Source organism: Cibotium barometz, chromosome 11 (genome assembly GCF_041138505.1).
Source record: "Cibotium barometz isolate CiBa-2024 chromosome 11, ASM4113850v1, whole genome shotgun sequence".
Lineage (NCBI taxonomy): Eukaryota > Viridiplantae > Streptophyta > Polypodiopsida > Cyatheales > Cibotiaceae > Cibotium > Cibotium barometz.
The window spans coordinates 20,426,885-20,446,857 of NC_141056.1; the positions used below are offsets into that span (position 1 = coordinate 20,426,885).

The 19,973-nt window shown below is 41.0% G+C and overlaps 1 protein-coding gene across 1 annotated transcript in view; it reads left to right on the top strand.

Annotated features, from left to right (window-relative positions):
• The first annotated feature begins 18,563 nt into the window (after nucleotides 1-18,563).
• Nucleotides 18,564-19,973, top strand: part of LOC147633879 (SNARE-like superfamily protein) — a 33,904-nt gene continuing 32,494 nt past the window's right edge. Inside the window, exon 1 of the mRNA XM_086804934.1 lies at nucleotides 18,564-18,812. Within this exon, the coding sequence (XP_086661060.1) occupies nucleotides 18,672-18,812 (141 nt within the window). The 5' untranslated portion in view covers nucleotides 18,564-18,671. The remainder of the gene's footprint in view (nucleotides 18,813-19,973) is intronic.

A 19,973-nucleotide genomic window follows, 5' to 3' on the forward strand; every position in this document is an offset into this window, starting at 1 on the left:
CCACTTAGTCTCACTTTGACTAGTCTTTACTCGCTTCTTTTAGCACTCTTTAAAACTCTAATCGGCCTATCACTTGCATGCTCACGTGTGAGATTATCATTACTAGTTTTCTTTCAATAAAAGGCTTTACTTGTCTTCCATTGTTTTTTGCCGCTTTTGTTTCTACCGCGCCCGAGGACGTGCGCGATTTAAGAAGGGGGGAATGTTCCACGAGAACATGGATTATGGAAGGAGGCCGGAAGCAATTAATGCGAGAGAGCGGGATTGTAGCCATGGGAACATAAAGATGCACATAATTTTTCCATATTTTTGTGCCAAAGTGCAATGTAAATCGTTTTAGGCAAATGTGGGTTCTAAATGAGAGTTCTAAGTGTATTAAGCAAGGCTCACTTATGGGGTTGTCTGCCCATGTGTGAAAGAGGCCTAGGGTTAGGGTTAGTGACATCTCTATAAAAGAGATATTAGCTAAAGAAAGAGGACGTTTTTGGCCATTCTCATAAGCTATTGAGTGAAGCTCTTGAGCTCTCAAGCTATGGCAACTCTCTAACTCTCTCTATTGTACTCTAATGAGCATCAAGCTCCAATGAGTATAGCTCCACTTCTTTCTCTTAATCTGTTTTAGCATCATTAAAGTAGATTAATCTATGATTAGTTGAATGCTTCTTTCTTTCTCTTGTGTATGCATGCTTGTAGTGTGTGTACACAAGGACCTACCATCTACGTTAACAAACCAACTCCGATAAAGCCTCTACTCCTTCAACCCCATCCTCACCTATAAAGTTTGATGCCAAAGCCTCACAATCAGCAACTATTCCTGAAGAATTTCCCAGAGCCCAACCATCTATCTCTAATAGGAAACTCCAAGGAAAGACCTTGGAGCCTATGCATCTTCATCAACAAACTTCACCAAAGGAGACAACCACATACTCAAAGGCCTCGTCATCGACAGCCACTCCACAAGAGACTCTAACCTCATCATCAACAATGCCAATGAGTCTCAAACTTGCAGCCTCAGCACCAACCAAAGTCAAGGAGGGCCCCAAACTTTCCACATCAACCCTAAAGAAAACTCCACCAAGACTACTACAATCAACCCTAAAGAAAACTCCACCAAGACTACCACAATCACATTATCTTAATAGTATCAAAATGTGGGTGGAGAAGCAGCTACTTGTAGCTCAAGGCTACTATGAAGGTGCAAATCAAATTTGGGTGCCTCGATAGTCAAAACCTATTCCTCAACAAAGCATTCTAAAGTCAAGGAAGAAGAAGAGTACTCCATAACACCGTCCACAAAAACCTATGCGAGCTCCTCAAAGAACTCCACCAATGCAACAAGTGTGGGTACCAAAAACACTCCTGCAAGCACAAGGGTACTACCAAAGAAATACCAAATCTTGGGTTCCCAAGCACATCACAAAGTCCCCTAAGCTTGCACAAAAAAGAAAGCCTCAATACCAAGCACATCGGCCACCACTGTACAATGTTCATCAAAGATGGGTACCTGTGCCTGTGCTTCAACAACAAGGATACTATGATGGTAATTACATCATATGGTTGCCAAAATCTAACAATGTGAAGAAAACCTCACCACCAACTTCAACCCCAACAACACTACCTAAAGTTTGATAAGAATGGAGGCCCAAGCGACAAACAAAACCACTCGTGCATTCAGCACCAACACAAGAGCTTGTCTGCTCCAGCAAACAATCATCAATCTTCCCTACTGCCTCGGCATCATTTTAGCAACAAAATCAAGATCAAATACGGGGACTTAAGAGCACATCAAGAACAAAATAACAATGCTCTTGTCACCCCTCTAGAAATGATAAATGATCCATCCTAAGCATGTACAAACACAGTTGGTCAGTCTCTGTAGATTCACGTCTTCGATCTTCACGTCATGTCTTTCACATCTGCAGATTCACGTCATGACTTTCACGTCTTGGATCTTCACGTCATGACTTTCACGTCTGCAGATTCACACCATGACTTTCACATCTTGGATCTTCACGTCTGCTCATTCACATCGTGATGGCTCACGTCCTGACTTTCACGTCTTAGCAGTTCACGTGGAGAAAAAGAAAATAAATCGAGGTCAAAATTTACAAATTCAAGGAGTTCCATCTCAAGGCTTAAGAACCTACACTTTCACGATTTAAGTATCATCATGGATTAAGCCATATCACACAATAGCCACTATATATTTGTTAAGCTTATTGCTTACTATTCTTGTACTTCATGAAAATCTGCTTCTAAGAGCACTTAAATATACATAAAAAGCACATGGGCAGAAGAAGACAGGATTAGGTCCTACTCAACAACATTTGACAAGAATCCTACCATACAAAGGGACATCATCACAAGCCAATTACTTCAATGATGAATGTCGCTTCAATGAATCAAATGAGGAACTAAGAATCACCATCTTGTTTTGATGATTAAGTCTACGTTCCTCCAGATCCTTCTCTCTCTTCTCTCCCATTATTAACATCTCTTAGTGTCCCCACTAACAAAAATCACATGTAACCTTGCCGATGATTGCCAAAAACAAAGTGAGCAAAAAAAAATGGCTCACACATAAAAATGTAATCATTCGCAAAAACCCCCCACCCCGTTAGGAATTCCCAATACACCACTAACCTCTTCATTCATTAACTAGCTTTTCTTATTCCTTTCGGAGAAACACAGACCATTGAACGTCATTCAACATCAAAGCCATCGACAAAGCTTGTTCATTCTCCCCACATAAAAGTCTTTAACACGATCATGAGGACACGATTGTCATCACAGGAAGGGGGGAATGTTAATTCAATTCTAGGATTAACAAGAGCTACTGCCATTATCTTATATCAAGGATTCACGATAGATACACCAAAGGGTCATACATTCAAGATATCAAGCAATAGTGTCCAAAGCTACAACTTGGATGGGCGCCCGTAATGGTGTGATAGAGTATTTATGGCAATTCCCACTTCAAGAGAATGTGGTAGCAAGATAGGATGAAGTCCTATGTGATGTACTTCATGGATATATTATGAGAGTAGTCATTGTAATAGCATTAGGCCTCTTATGAGCCTAAAGTACCTGGTCGGCCATAGTTTGAGTGTGAACACCTATGGCCATGTATATAAGTGAATTTCTCTCATAATACAACATACTCTCCCACTGTACAATTGAGTCTTGCTCTTACTAATCTCTCTCCCTAATGCATGCTAGTGAGTGTGTGTGAGTGAAGTGAGGTGAGAGGAGGGACGAGGACCCGTAGTGCAATGCGGCGGTGTGACAACACTCGTGGTGAGAGACGTGGTGGAATTGCTTCTCAAGGAGTTGTACAGCTTGGAGACATTAAGGGCTACAAGCTCGGCCATTAAAAAATTCCTCATGACAGTTGCGGTTCACCAGGTAATCTCTTTTTGGATGTGTTTCAAGGAGGGTTAGGGTGAGCTTGGTGAGCATTCTGGTTGCTAATGATGCCATCGGTATGCCAAGGAAGGAATGATTAGAAATTGGACTTCCTAGTACCCGGGACAAAACATAACCAAATTTTCATAATGGATCCTATCAATACAGTGGCTGGTGGGCAGTTGGCTAACCCATGGGATGGGGTTAGGCTAGACTGATGGATTCCTATAATAAAATTCAATTCTGTTCAAGTTATGATAGTTGAAGTAAGTCACAGGATAATCCTTGTTCTATGGAAAAGAATCAACAGCTGTGCCTCTTTTGATGGGGAAAAAAGCATTGGTCTCTATGAACCAAGTGCAAGTTCCTTTTTTTATTCGGCCATGTGACCCGCGGGTTGGGTTGGAATACAAAGGATAGTTAAGGCCCTTGACTACGTTAGAAGATTTTTCTTGGAGGAATCGCCTATGCTTTCTGGGCAAGGGAAGTTTTTTCCGGGTTCAGTTTTGGAAGAACCGAGGGATTAGTCTCTTGTCCGTACATTCGTGGGCGAGGCCCCAAGTGGGAAGCTCTGCCTTGCGCGAGAGGTTGCTACTTTCACTGCTAGTACTCCGAAATTCGACGCGCAGAGGGGGCATGGATCCCACATCATTGATAGAATAGTATAATAAAAAACTAGAAAAGACATATATTATAAATAAAATACTTACTTCTCATCATAAGGCACAATTACGTATTACACCTTTTCAAAGTTTCATCTCTTCAAACATTTTTTGAGCCTGTAAAAGTTAGGGTTTGTGTCTCTTACATAAACAAAGACTATAGGATCTAACAAAAAAAAGAGGATAATAGGCCTCTAGGGGTAGGTGGCCAAAAGGAGCCTACAAATAAACCACTAAATTAATTAATATATTAACTTCAAAAAGAGTATAATAAAATTTGAAAAACAGATAGCTTGCATACTTGAGAGATATTAGGATCACTATATCATTTATTTCTTGGTTTCTCTCTACTGTGCCAACATATATATAAATGATGGTGCTATATCAAGGTACTCTGAACCATTAGTAAAATCTTTCACTTGAACAATAAGTTCTCCAGGTACATCTTTCAAATCTAAATGTTTCTTCTTCTCAAGATCTAGCATCTCCTCTTACATTATTCTTTCTTTTTCAATTTTCTTATCTTTCTTAGAAGATATCTTACCAAGTTATTCTTCTCAGCCTTGGCATGATCTGCAATTCTAGTATCTCTGTCATGTGTACCATATCTTCAACCTTAATACCTGCATCCTTTTGTTTCCTAGCTAGTGGAACATTCAAGATATTGAATGCCCTATAATCACTCAGTGGTATACGATGTAAGATCTTTTTAAATCTATATCTAATAAGTCTGCATGTGTACATGTCTTTGTCCATAAGTGCGCTAAAATGACAGAATTTAACAAGATAACTAGTTGTACATGAAGGTTTTATGCCATGGAAGGATGGCATGATATAAGAAATTCAAGAAGAGCCTTTTGTTGAAATTGTGCCATCGCAAGCATGGTCTATAATAATTGCTAAAAGTCTCCTAAAAGTGCAATTTGATGTCCAAATTAGAAAAACAAGTCATGGAAATGAACCTTGGGGACAGATGGAAAGATGGTGCAAATTATGGATTTCGATGACGTAGCTTCATTGATATCACCTCATGCTTCTATGAGCAACTAGTTTTGTTGTTATCGCGCCAACGCTTGAGAGAGAGTTGGTCTCCCATAGATATTATAAAGGTAACTAGATCTGCTAAGAATCTGAAAATACGAGGGCTCTGAGAAAGAGGATTCTGAGAAATACTCTTAGCAAGAGAGTTTTCAAAAATTTGCCGACAAGAATTTGAAATATGAGGGCTATGATAACTCTAAGAAATACTTTGAGTAAGAGGACAAGGCGGGCCAAATAGAAAGATGGCGTGATTTCTCGATTCCTTCGACACATTTTTGGCGGTTATTGTGTTGTCCTTCTATAAAAAACAGAAGAAACAATATTGCATTGATTTCCTCAATCTTTGCCTTTGCTTTGTCATTCTTCTGCCCCTCTTCCTTATTGTTGGCATCCTATGTCCTTGTGACTTCTAGACTTGCTGCATGACCTGCCTCTTTCCTTGGACTTCCCCCTAAACTGCTTTCTACCTCTTTCCACATTAAGAGCTACATCCTGCTTGCCATGATCCATGGACTTCTTCCTGATTTCTTCAGCAAGCAAACTACCCACAACATCATCAAAATTCAGTACTCCACCAGGTGCAGAGTTACTGATAGTTGTGTGGAAAGTATCCCATGATGATGGCAATGAACATAAGGGGAATATTGCCTTCATCTCCGCATCAAAAAATTCAGCTTTTGAGCTTGAAGCTGACTAAAGATGATGTTGAATTCATTGAGGTGGGATGCTATGGATCCACCCTCCTTCGTCTGCAACTCAAATAGCTTCTTCATGAGGTACACCTTATTGGAAGCTATCTCCTTCTCATATGTAGCACATAGCTTGTTCCACAAAGCCTCTGTAGTCTTTTCAGTGACCACGGTAAAATAGACTGTCTTTGCCAAATGCAACCTGATAGTAGATCTCGCTAATGCATCCAGCTCATTCCAATCATCCACAGACATGGCTGTGGGCTTAGCAGTTATCCCCTTCAAGGGTTTTAGCTGCTTCTTTTGAATGAGTACATCCTAGATTTGCTCCTTCTAGAGCAAGAAATTCATGCCATCGAACTTCTTAATGTTAAACAATGCATTCTCCGATGCCGAAGCCATCACAATGGCTGACAAAACAACCAGGATACACTACACCAATGCACCAAACTCAAGCCCAAAAAATATCAACTGCAATGACAACAGCCACACTGTCACTTGTCACACATACATGTTCTGTTGTAAGTGACCTCAGTGCATCCCAAAACTAGCCAATAACTTTTGCACGGTAGCTCCAATGCAAAAAGTGTAAACAGAAGAAATGTAGCCTGTAGGAAACTCTAAAACTTCTGAGTTTACAGTAGGTCCAAAATCCTTACATATTTTTTTTTTAAATTTTGCTGCTGTTGAAAACAGCCACCTGCACACTTTTTACTACTGTAGCAGCAGTTTGCATTACTACTAGCCTGTTTTGGGCAGCTAATAACTTTTCAACCATAGCTCAGTTGTTGCGATTGCTATAAAAAACTAACTTGGAGAACTTTGATAGCTCTAACTGTTCAGTTCAGTGTAAATCCCAGATCTTCACAGATTTCAAGTTATTCACCTCTGAAAGATAGCCTATGGCTCATTGACAACAACTTCTGGCAGTTTTGTACACATTATAACTTTTGATGCATACTCCAGATGGAAATGCTTCCAGAAGACAAATTGAAGTCTGTCCAGAGATCTCCGACTTCTCAATTCACACCAAAGTCCAATTCCGCACCATGAAAAAAATATTCAGTCCCAAAAATGAATGTTTTGTCATAAAAAAATAGCAGCAACTTTTTAAAGACCTGTCAGTCAAGAATATCATTCATTTTCTCGTGGCTTCAAACACATCAACTTTTGGGCATTCTCACACTCATGTGCATGGTTCAGTTGAGATTACTAGTAGCTCAAGTGCATTCACCCTTCACCAAGCAGGCATAAATTGACCAATATGCATCAACCAAAATGCATCCAGTATCTCTGCATAATCATTGCCAAAAATAGCATGATCACTGGCATGTGTCAATGCCAACTGATGTACATGCAAGAAAAATATGCACCCGCTGACTAGAAAGAGAGAGCCGAGCTCTATGATAAGGGAATGAAATGGCCACGGAGATGATTGTGTGTTATGAATGCAGGGAGCTCAAAAGAGAATGTCGATGAAGACACACACTCTTCAACAATGCTAGCAAACAAACAAAGTCCTACTCCACTCTTGAGCTAATCCAACGCTAATTGCAGCTCCTGAATCGTAGCTCAGATGGCGATTCCGATTGCACGAATGGCTCCAAAAGGTGGGTAAAACCCCGACACCTGATGGAAAAGCTCCTGGGATGGTGAATCTCCCGATGCCAAGCTCAAGAAGGGATCGTACCCCTGAAATATGTGGACGCACGAAAGCAAGAAGCAGGGATATAGAAACACAATGCTTAACTCTAAATGCCAAGCTCCAGGCTCCTTACTCTTCTCTGCTCTCTCATGGATCGAGCACAAGAGCTCTGATACCAGTTGTGTTCAAGTGGAATGCGAGAGAGAGAGAGAGAGAGAGAGAGAGAGAGAGAGAGAGAGAGAGAGAGAGCTCTAATACCAGTTGTGTTCAAGTGGAATGCGAGAGAGATAGAGAGAGACACAGCTTGTGATGGGTGCACGATCCACCCAGATCAAGATAATGTTCTTATTAGAAGTATATGCCATATATACAAAGGGTAACTGGGCCATTGGCCTTTACCCCCCCATGTCACATCATGTGTACTCAACATGTGTTAACGTACTCAAATACGTGGTTTTGTACTGCTACGTGTTGACCATTTACATGCTCCACATGTGTGATTGTACATCTACATGTGACCGTGCAGCTACTACCACACATGGTCAGACCATACAGCCACATGTGGTCAGACCATACTACCACACGTGGTCAGACCATACAGCCACATGTGGCCGTATGGTTGCCACGTGGTTCCATACTAAGAATCTTTTTAATCGATTATATAAATTCATGCAGGTCATTTTTAAAGATTTTTTCTTGTCCCTTCCACGTAGCCACCTACCCACCCTTACCCTTAATATTGCAAAGCAGCCCCCAGTTAGATGCATAAAGCCATCCTTTCCCATTAGTTTTGCAAGTTTTGTGGTATAGAAAAACGACGCAATTTGAGGCATCGAAGAGAACATCATATTTACTGTATCGTGCCGTCCTTCTAGACTCCTGTAAAGAGCTTCTCTTGTCGGCTCTAGGTATCTTCCCAACTAGCTCATATGGGTTCAGGTGATGAAGGGACACGTGTGGTAGAAAAGACACCTGCAAAGAAGCTCTTTGATGTTTTGCAAGTAGCAAGTGCACAAGATATGTTTCTCTTATAGTAGGGAAAGCTTTAACATGGCTTTTGACTTGTCTTCGCTAATTATCATTTCAAGGAGTACTATGAGGAAGAGTTGAAATCTTTCCTTGCTCTAACAGACGATGATGCTTTAGATGTTAAAGGCATAATGTTTGATCATCTGACTAGTTTGGCAAAGACTCCATTAGAAAAGGTTAGGTTACAAAAGAAGTATGATGCCCTTCCTAATCATGTCAAAATGGCTGTTGACCACTACAAATTACATAATAGAAAATGCAGGCTTCGTCATCATAATGTAGCCTTGCTTTTCTTTCTTCATGCACAAGCAAAGCATTAAGGATGCTGGAAATAGTAATGCTGACACTTTTGGTGTGCAATCAGTAGCATTTTTAGGGGATATTTAAAATCATGAGGAACTGAATGATATAGAAAGGGTTCTGGATAAGGAAGAGGAAGAAATATTGAGCAAGGATTTTGATGTTGTTGATTTCAAGGCAAGCTGAATTATGCCAGAGGAGAAGGATGTTACTATACAGGTGTCAGAGAAGGAGATCACTCTCCCATGCTTACCATCCTTCCCACTCAAGGATAATAAACATTTTGTACTCCTCACATAGATATCTAGAAGCTCATGAAGACTATTGCCTTGGATTGATAGGAAAATGCTTGTGAAGTTGCTTCAGACTTTATAGATCCAAATGAGATTGATGACTTTTCAGTGCTTGATACAGAAGCACTGAAAATTCCAAATGAGAATGATGAATTTTCAGTGCTTGATACAAAAGTCGGAAGCAATTTCATTAATGCACCAAGGGCTTTAGAAATGTCCCTTAAAAATGTTGAACAAGAAAAAAATCTCCCAAATAGCAGAAGAGTTTGGAGCTATTCAAGCAAGCATGGAAATTTATAATATGAGAAGAGATCCGCCAAGACACCATGCTTAGAAGGAGGCGACTTATTGAAGATGAAAACATAAAGGTATTTATAAGAATAAATTGGGAATTTATTTACTTTAAGTTTTTATTTTTGTTGAGTAATTATCTTTCCTCTTTTTGTAGCTTGAGATAGTAGATGAAGATGGATTCCTTGGCCGAGGTGGAGGTAAAAGTATTTTTATTGGCAGAGATTTAGCCCTCGGACACTATATATCAAAGATACCTCCAAATATGCTGATCATTTACCATTCTAAGTATTTAGATGTAGATGGTGATGCAACCCACATGGAAGAAATGGCCACATACAAGCGTGTAGGCACCTATCCCATTAATCGGCTCCATGCAGAGTGGGCAGTCCACCATGTGGCCATGTAGCGCAAAACAAGAGACCACAATCATACTTTAGAAACCACGATTCGTCTTTAAAAACAACAATAGTGCTTTATAAAGACCACGATCATGGTTTAAAATACCATGATTATGGTTTAAAATACCATGATTGTGGTCTAAAATACCATGATTATGGTCTAAAATACCATGATTGTGGTCTAAAATACCACGATCGTGGTTTAAAAGAACCACAATAGTACTTTAGAAAAATCATGATCATGCTATTCATATAATTCAATTAAACCATCACCCATGATCTTGGTATATATAATTTGGAAAATGTTATTAGAATTTTTCATTTGGAAAACGGATGGATCATTGGATGTGCATTGATGTTGACGATTGAGAAGTAGAAATACCATGATCATATTTAATATAACATAATTGTGGCATTTCTTTACCACGATCATGGTATTTCTTTACCACCATCGTGGTGTTATACCACGATCCTAATATTCATTGCTTCGCCAATGAACCCTCGATCAATTATGCATGTAATCATCCATAGCACAAGTTTTAGCCGGCCACGAACATTACTAATTACCAATATTTTTTTTAGAGATATACAATGATCGTGGGTGCATGGTCTCGATTAAACACATTTAAAAAGATGATAAAATTTGATTAAATATGTTTGGAAAGACGTGGAAAATTGATTACGAATGATAAAGTTTCAATTAAGCTATGTATATCGCAATAGTGACTACGATTTTGCCTATACAAAAGCGCAATAGCATAGCTCTAAAGCATGATTGTGGTGCTTCGACATGATCTTTAGCAATGCCAATTAACCTACTATATTACCGATGTCCATACCACTACATGCAAATTTTTAGCATCCTTTTATTTTTAGATAGATAGACTAACATGCTTTATTCACACGTATCCCATCGAGAACTTGTAGTGCCATCTACTTATCAATAAGCATCAACATTGTAACACGTAATCCCATCGAAAACTTGTAGTTCCATCTACTTATTAATAAGCATCAACATTGTAACACGTGCCATGCACATCATGATGATGACAATGATGAGGTCTTTGTTGTTTGAATACATTCCATTCACTTAAACATAATGTAGCAAAGGGACTTCATGTAGGCTAACACCTCCAAATTGTGCCTATCCCCAATTAGGAGACCATACTCAAACCCTAGAGACTCATCTACTAGTGTAGTTAGGAGGTACGGAGTAGGTGGATGAGAGCAGAAAATGCTATGGACTCACAAGTGTGGCTCTTGGGATGCAAGCTCCTCCCTCCGAAGTGATTGGGAAAGAAGATCCTCCCTCTAAAGTGATTGGGAAAGAAGCTCCTATGCAACAATCCTCACCACCACATTGTGAACAAGTCTGAGGACATCGGCCTCTGAAAGATTATGGTGAGAACCCGAGGATGAAGAGAGAGATAGGTGGTCTATTGCAAAGTATTTATATGGTGGGATTTTAAGAATACACAATAGCAGAAGCAAGATCAACACAATACAAAGCACTGAGTTATAGAAAGAAGTGGAGAGTTAACAATATTACTACTTGTAAACTTGATTACAAATTGATGGCATCTACCCACCCATGTGGTTTGGGTAAGGAGCTTTAATGGCAATCTAAACAAACTCTTGATGGAGGATTTCTTGTTTACTAGAGTGCTTGAACACAATGAACTTGACGATTGCCAAATTAGTCTATATATAGTACCTAGGGTCAACATGGACGTAGGTCATGGACGTAGGTCGGCCACATTGGTCAACCCATGACTTGGTCCAAAATGGCCAACTGACCATATTAGACTACAACAACATTTCATGTAGACTTTGTACAGCTCCCATGGCCATCTGAGACCATGTGGACCCTCAAACGGGCCCCGTAACCCAAGAACAATGTATCCTCAATTTGTTGTCCACTCTATCTAACACTCACTATTGTGGTCACTTACCCCGCACAAGCATGCATCCTAAGTGCTAAGTCCATCTTCTAACCATCTAGCCACACTTGGCCCCACAGTGTCTAAACTAGGAACTATTGGGTGCCCAGATGCTCATCTTACAAATTTCCCTAGTATGTATAAACATCTTAGTAGCCTAAAAGCGGCTCATCCTATCCCAACCTATAAAGCATGTACTACCTCTACAAATGAATTTTCATTTATCTTATTTACATAGTATATAGACCAACATTGATGCACACATCTATACATCAACTCTACTACATCAAGCCCCTGCCTTGATCCTTTTTGAAATACCAACCATTTTCTAGAGTTCCAAATATCCCAAAGATAGCAATATCTAACAAGGTTGAGGACTAAATTAATATCCCCCTCTTCTTCTATCAATCTCCCTAGCAGCCAGTCCCCCCAAGTCCCCTTTACCCCTATGCAAGAGAATACCCATTTATCAATCCTACCCCACAACCCCCTAATAGCAGGAAGCCCCCAGAAAGCATGTCTACCATCTTCAATTGTAGTTTCACATCTACTGCATACTCCGGAGGTAAAGTTCCTTTGTAACAATTTATATCCAAAGGGAAAAGCCCACATAAAACCCTCCACAAAAAAGTCCATGCCTTCATAGGGATATCCATCCCCCACAACATTCTCCACCTCTTCATCCACGTATTTGGTCTCCACCTTACTCTCCAGATTTTGTTACAACACATCACATTTATTTCACTCTTGCTTATCTCCTCATGCAAACACCTAGTAGTCACCCTCTCCAACTTAACCCCATTAAACCAAGACCGGTCCTTCATCCAACAAGCCTCATTGAAGCCAGTGGAAACCCGGCCAATTCTTCCACCTTGATAGATTGACTTAAACCCTTCAGTTTCATGGATTATTAATACTTTTTTTTTGGAACATAACTATAATTATATTTATAAGCTATGCAACGACATATATAGAAGTACACTTCTTACAATTGTCACTCCAATCCTATCATAATTCGCTATTAAGTAAGCTACAAATTTGATCCCACCTCTCCTCCTCCCAAACAAAAGATGAGTGCTCCCAAGAGATATGATATCACAGCTGCATGCCAGCCACCACAAGCAAGGACTCAGTAGTGCATCCTTTGGGAGTTTGTTCCTCCATGAACTCTTTCTTAGTCTAGGTCTTCACATGACGTCTCATGCCAATAGGATTATCTACTAAAGCCAAATAAGTATGAACCGATTACTTCTCTTTCAAATACCATCTTTGAGTTTTAGGTCCAAACTTTGGCAAGCTTTCCTTCAAGTCTTTTCACTAATAACCCTATCACATGCCAAAAATTGTTAGGTTGCCCTAGCTTTCCTTCAAGTCTTTTCACTGATAACCCTGTCACATGCGAAAAATTGTTAGGTTGCTCGAGTATGTATAAACATCTTAGTAGCCTAAAAGTGGCTCATCCTATCCCAACCTATAAAGCATGTACTACCTCTACAAATGAATTTTCATTTATCTTATTTACATAGTATATAGACCAACATTGATGCACACATCTATACATCAAGCCCTTGCCTTGATCCTTTTTGAAATACCAACCATTTTCTAGAGTTAAAAAAATCCCAAAGACAGCAATATCTAACAAGGTTGAGGACTAAATTAATATCCCCCTCTTCTTCTATCAATCTCCCTAGCAGCCAGTCCTCCCAATTCCCCTTTACCCCTATGCAAGAGAATACCCATTTATCAATCCTACCCCACATCCCCCCTAATAGCAGGCAGCCCCCAGAAAGCATGTTTACCATCTTCAATTGCAGTTTCACATCTAGGGCATACTCCAGAGGTAAAGTTCCTTTGTAACAATTTATATCCAAGGGGAAAAGCCCACATACAAACCCTCCACAAAAAAGTCCATGCCTTCATAGGAATATCCATCCCCCACAACATTCTCCACCTCTTCATCCAGGTATTTGGACTCCACCTTACTCTCCAGATTTTGTTACAACACATCACTCTTGCTTATCTCCTCATGCAAACACCTAGTAGTCACCCTCTCCAACTTAACCCCATTAAACCAAGACTAGTCCTTCATCAACAAGCTTCATTGAAGCCAATGGAAACCCAGCCCTTCCCAATCTCCTCCATGACTTATCTTACCACATGTAGGTTCCTTTGCTATAACCCAAATTCATCCCTTATCTGTCCCAACTCTTTCCACCCAACTTGAGAGCTATCCTAGCAATCTCCCAACCATCTTAACCCACTGTTATTCAATCTCCTGGCTATTCTTGCATCTAACTAAGCTAAAGGGGGAGTGAATTTGTGAGACCACCAAATCCTAGGTTAAACAAAGAATTTCCTGTAGCCCTAGAACATCCATCCCACTTCATCAATCCCATCACTTCCTTCCAGTTAAGATAGAGAAAGTTACAAAAGGGGAAACTCTGAATTCTCAAAGGGGCATGGGAAAGCAATTTAGCTTTCCAATCCAATCAAAGCCACCTTCCTTTGCACTGCATATTGAATTCTTCAATCACCTCTCTAACCATTCTTGCCCAAGTTTCCTCCTACAATAAACATTTAGGTAAGCTAGTTGCCACCCTAGCTTTGGCATGAATAGGTAGGTGCAGAATTCCGAGTCCTCCAACCCATTCAGGCAAACTTACTTTCTTCGAAGCCAACCAAGCTAATTACTTCATGTCATCTCTTTAGTTTTTTCAGATAAACTTCCTAAGTGGAGCCATGATCCTCCTCCAGTGACACTTTCTAAAATCCACCATAGGGCATAAAAACATGATATATGCATTCATAATTGTATTAGCAATGACCACCCTATAATGGAAGGGCAACCTAATCCCTTCCCATTTCTTTATCTTATTAACCTCCTCTTAAGCTCTCAATTGCCCAATTAGTTACATCCTTGATGGTCACCCTAACTCCAAAAGGAATCCCCAAATGCCTAACAATCTATCCCTTCCTTACCACCTCACACCCCCATCTTTCCAAGTCAAAATCATCATCTTGAGTTAGGCTAATAATCTTGGATTTACGAATGTGGCATCTATATCCAGAAGCATCAGAAAATGATTGGACTATCTGCAGAGCATGTCTTAAATTATTATTTTTAGCCTTCAAAAATAGTAATGAATCATCAACAAAGCACTTTACCACCAACTGCTCCCCATTCCTCATCCTCAACCCTCTCACTAGCCTTTTCCACAAGCATCTTCAAGAGCCACTATTAAAGGATGGGACGCAATGCAAATAGCAAGGGGGGCAGAGGGCATCCCTGTCTTACAGATCTATTGATTTCAAATCCCCCCACTAGTCTTCCATTTAGCAACAACTTAGAGTATCCCCCACTTGTAAAAGTATAAAAACAAGTGGCCATTCTACTTCCAAATCCTAGCTTTTCCATAACTCTAGCCACAAAGGACCAATGTACCATGTCATAAGCTTTCTCCAAATCTAATTGAAGAATTACATACTTCTGTCCTATTCTTTGAGCCACTTCCTTACCCATCAAGGTAGAAAATATGTTGTCATAGATGGACCCTCCTTTAATAAATCCATATTGCCTCCTAGAAATCACCTCTTGAAGAACATGACTAATCCTCATAGCAATGACCTTTGCCAGAATCTTATATACCACAGTGAGCAAGGTGATAGGTCTCCAATGGTTTAACTTGTGAGACAAGCTGCTTGTTTAGGGATTAGCTTTGCAATCCCTTCCTTCAGATATTTATCCAACCTCCATGTAGAAAAAGCCTCCTTACATGTGATCCACACCAGATCTTTTAGAGAAGGCCAAAAGGCAGTGAAGAACTCCACAATAAACCATCCCACCTAGGAGATTTCTCCTTCCCAAGTTTTTGTAGGGCAATCTAGCATTCTTCCACCTTCACCTCTCTCTTAACCATGTAGCTCTATCAGTCTCCACCCTCTTACTGACCATGTCTAGCAAACTCCTCTCTGCCTGATACCTTATTTGGGAGCTGTCTTCCTTCAAGCTCAAGGTGGCCCCTAGAAACTCCACCCATTTTAACGTAATTTGTTTGATATCACCAACCTCTTGACCCCTCCCATCCCTAATCTGCCCTATTACTTCATTTTCCCCTTTCTCTTTAGCCAATCCAAATAAGTACCTGGCTAGTTTCCTCTTATTATTAAAAGCTCTCCACTTATCTCCCTTTTCTCCTTCCCTAGCCAACTTGTCATCTTCTCTCTTCAGTTGAGCCGGGCACCCAATGTATTGGTTAACCTCTGCTTTAGAAAGGCCTCCAGTCTGTCTCTTCCCTTGTAATTGCTCCATCAGCTCACTCAATACCCTCCTCTCCTGTCTCTTCTCCTCTACATCTTGATAATTCCCTACATCTCGCTAAGCAAACCATCTCCACGATCCGTCCACACCCCCCTTATCTTTAAATCTTCCAATAGCCTCTTCAGTGAGGGTGACAAACAACTCATCCTTCAATAAGAGAGTATTCACCCTCAGTTTCCTTGTACGAAATTGTATGAGATCATCTTCCCCCCATTTAGACACATGCCACCCCAATTTCAGGGGCAGATGATTAGATAAAGTTGAACAAGGGTCCACTCTAGAAAAAAAGGTATGAGGTACCCATGTGGCTTGATGATTGAAAAAAACCCTATCAATTCTTGATGATGACCCAAAGTATTGAAGGCTAAAATAAGTATGACTAGGTTTAGATCCCCAAGCCCTCAGCTCCCTTCCATCAATAAGACCTATCTTTCCTGTAAGTCTTTCCCACTTCCTCTTCTCTTGACCCATCAAAATGGTACTCCTCCCACACCTGTCCACTTGCTTCTCTACCATATTAAAGTCTCCCATAATGATGCAGGAGCATTGAATGTCCAACTTAGCAATCCACTCCCACATCTCACCTCTCATCTTATGGTTATGAGCATCATACATTGACTATCCGCACTCTTTCCTGTTCCACTCCCACATCTCACCTCTCATCTTATGGTTATGAGCACCATACACATTGACTATCCACACCCTTTCCTCTTCCACCTGAATTTCAAGGGCCATAATTATGCCATTGGGATGATTAGCTATGATACTCCTTCCTGACAATAGTCATAACCCCATTGAAACCCGATTTCACTCCCCCATACATAACCATCCAATCCAAGAACCTATCCTTTCTTAAGCACTTCAAACCAAAAAGATTAAGTTCCTGAACAACCATCACTGAGATTCCCCATCCTTTCACTAGTCCCCAAAAAGTGAAATTCTTCTTCTTGTCCCTTAGTCCTTTCACATTCCTCACATCACAACTCCTATTCATTTAAGGGCAGTAGCACGTGCCATATCCACCTTTGTCTCGTCCTCCACAGTTGGACCTCCTCCCGAATCCCTAGTCCCCAATTGAATATCCCTCTATGCAATTTCCACTTGCAAGTTGAATCTGCCCATGGAAGAGGTTTCACTATCCTCTATACCTAACTGGCTAAATAGATTAGAATAGAGAGAAAGTCCTGACCCTTCGAGGGGTTTGCCACTAGTCATTACTCTCCCTTCCCATCAGTTTGTTATGATTTTTCCTTGCCTCCTCTTTAATTTGTCTAAGACTACATCCCCCTTCTGCTTTGTCCCTTACTTTAGTCCCATGCTCTTCAACCCCCTCTCCTCTGATACCAGCTTTTCCTTGCCTTTCCCTTCCTTTTCGATAGGTTTTTCAGTAGTCCCAACCTTACTTTCCCCACCCGATTCATCCTTCTTCCTCTCATCTCCACCTATCTCCTCATTCCTAGCAATACCACAATTTTTGGCAATATGACCAACCTCCACTCTAAACAGGCCCTAGGAAAGGGCCCAAATGTCAGCTTCAACTCCATCTTCCTCATCTCCCCCAGATCCACCTCTAAAACTTCAGGTGTCTCTAGCAAGGTATTCTAGGTTATACAGATTTTATTCGAATGTCTCCCATTGTCCTCATCTCTCGGAATGAACAGAACCGGTTCGATTGCCCTTGCCAAATCCCCGATCGCCAGCCTTAGTTGGGGCGAAAGCCCCTAAAACTCCACCCACATCGGCCATGCCTCTCGAAGGCTCTTATTCACATCAAATGTAGGATTAAATGGCATAACATGCACCAGCTTTTGTCCCATAAACAACAGAGCTCTGGCAAAGAGATCAACAACAGTTTGTCCTTTCACAAAAGGACATTAAAAAATCCATTCCCTAAGTAGAACACCTGCGACACCACCCCTCATGAAACACATCCTCTTGTAACCACCTCCCTAGCTCTGCCTTACTCGGTGGTCTCCCTGGACACAACAGGATTGTGCGCTACACATAGAGAAAAGACCTATTTGCATCTTCACAAGGTCAAGTGAGATGTTTGCACATAGCTTCCCTCTAGTTGTCCTTCCTTGTTGCGCTTCATGATTATTAATACTTTTTTAATAAGGTTTGAAAGCTTCATGATTATGCTTGTCAATATAGTATTTTTTTCATTTTTTTCTTACTCATGTCATGCATGCATGAGTTTTTCCCCCTTTCTTGCTTTTCTCCTTAGATGCTCCCTCTCTGTCTTTGTACACCCATGTTCTCCTGTCTCCTCTCTCACTTTTTGTCTCTGAAGAGTCTCTCTACAGGGCTATTGGTGGTGGTTTGGAGGCAACGGGAAGCGAGCTGAACGGCAGGAGTTCTTGGGTAGAGTGAAGCAGAAGCTCGGGGTATGATGTGGTGGTGGTGAGAGGGTGAAGTGACGTGTAAAGGTACATGCAAGTGAACTCAATTTTTGGAGCTATTTTGAAACCTTAGGATAGGGTAAACTATTGCGACCGGGTCACCTTTGAAAACCTTAGATCAATGGTAAATTATTGCGATTTGAAAACCTTAGATCCCTTCCCGAATTTATGGGGCATTATATGACGCCCATGAGAATTTAAAGCCCTGCACCGAGAGATGGTGTAATTGAGCAGCTCTGAGTTGAAGAAGAGGAGATGACGATTAGATTTGTGTTGCTGGTGAACAAGCAAGGCCAAACACGCCTGGCGCAGTACTACGAGTACCTTACCCTCGAGGAACGCCGCGCCCTCGAAGGAGAGATCGTTCGCAAATGCCTCTCGCGATCTGACTCTCAGGTGCCCGTCTTTGCGAGCTGTGTGTGTGTGTGAGAGAGAGAGAGAGAGAGAACTACGTCTCTTGATTTGCTCAATAATCAACTTTGTCTCATACAGTGTACTAATCCATGTCTGTCACGTCCACACATCCTTATATGAACGCATTTACCATGCATCTGAACCTCCTGTAGAAAGAAGGGCTGCCTCTGATACCCCGTATCCCTCCCCCCGGGAGGCCTTTCCCCTCTTCCTTTTTGAACTTCAGTTCCTTCAGTAGCTTCTACACCCTGCCGTAAAGTAGAGGATTTATCTGCTTTTCCCACCCTCACGGATCAAGTTTTGTATTCCACTCTTTGTTGCATCCATGATTGAAGATGCATTTCTATGTATACTTGGGGTACTTGTGCGGCCGAAGTGGTTTCTCTTAATATAGAATTTGATGCTTTGAATTGCTAAGATAGCAACCAAACACTTCAGACTTGTGATCCTTGATTCCCTTTTCACATGCCCAGCTGGTGGCTAGGCTTTGGGTGGATGGCCAAGGCTGGTCTTGATTTGCCCCAAACTGCTCCACAACCTGCAAACAAGCCCATGCTAGAATGTGCCCCATCACTGATGTCCAAACACTCCCGAATCTGTTCCCAGTCTGTGGTTCTAAACTTCTAGTGTGCATTCCTAAGCCTCACAATGACCCCAGCCTGTTGTGTCTTTGCGAAGGGCTCACAACTGATCAACACCTATCTAATCACCCATGGATTTTCCGGTAGGAGAGTCATTTTTGATGTTCTCTATCTTCGTCTCAAACAAGACCATTGGATGGGGGACAGCAGTGTTGGAAAATTTGCTGCTGTCCTTGCTACTTTTGTCCCAGTATCTGACAAGATGTTGCATTGGGCCCCACTGATTTTGGTGTTCTTCCCCTCCCTTCCCTTCTCCTTTGTGGATTATTTGCTTTACTAATATAAGAATGGGCCTGTGTGTCCATTTGTTACCTGGTTTTGCTCTCATGATTACCAAATCGGGAACTTGCTGAAGATCTCTGTTTAGTTCTGTCCTGGATGTCGTATCTAGTTCTGTCTGTCTAAAATTGTCTGGTTTCATCAAGCTACTTTCATTGGGTTATGTCCATCTACATGGAAATTTTACTGATATCCATCCATTGGGCTGCTCTAAAGCTCTTTT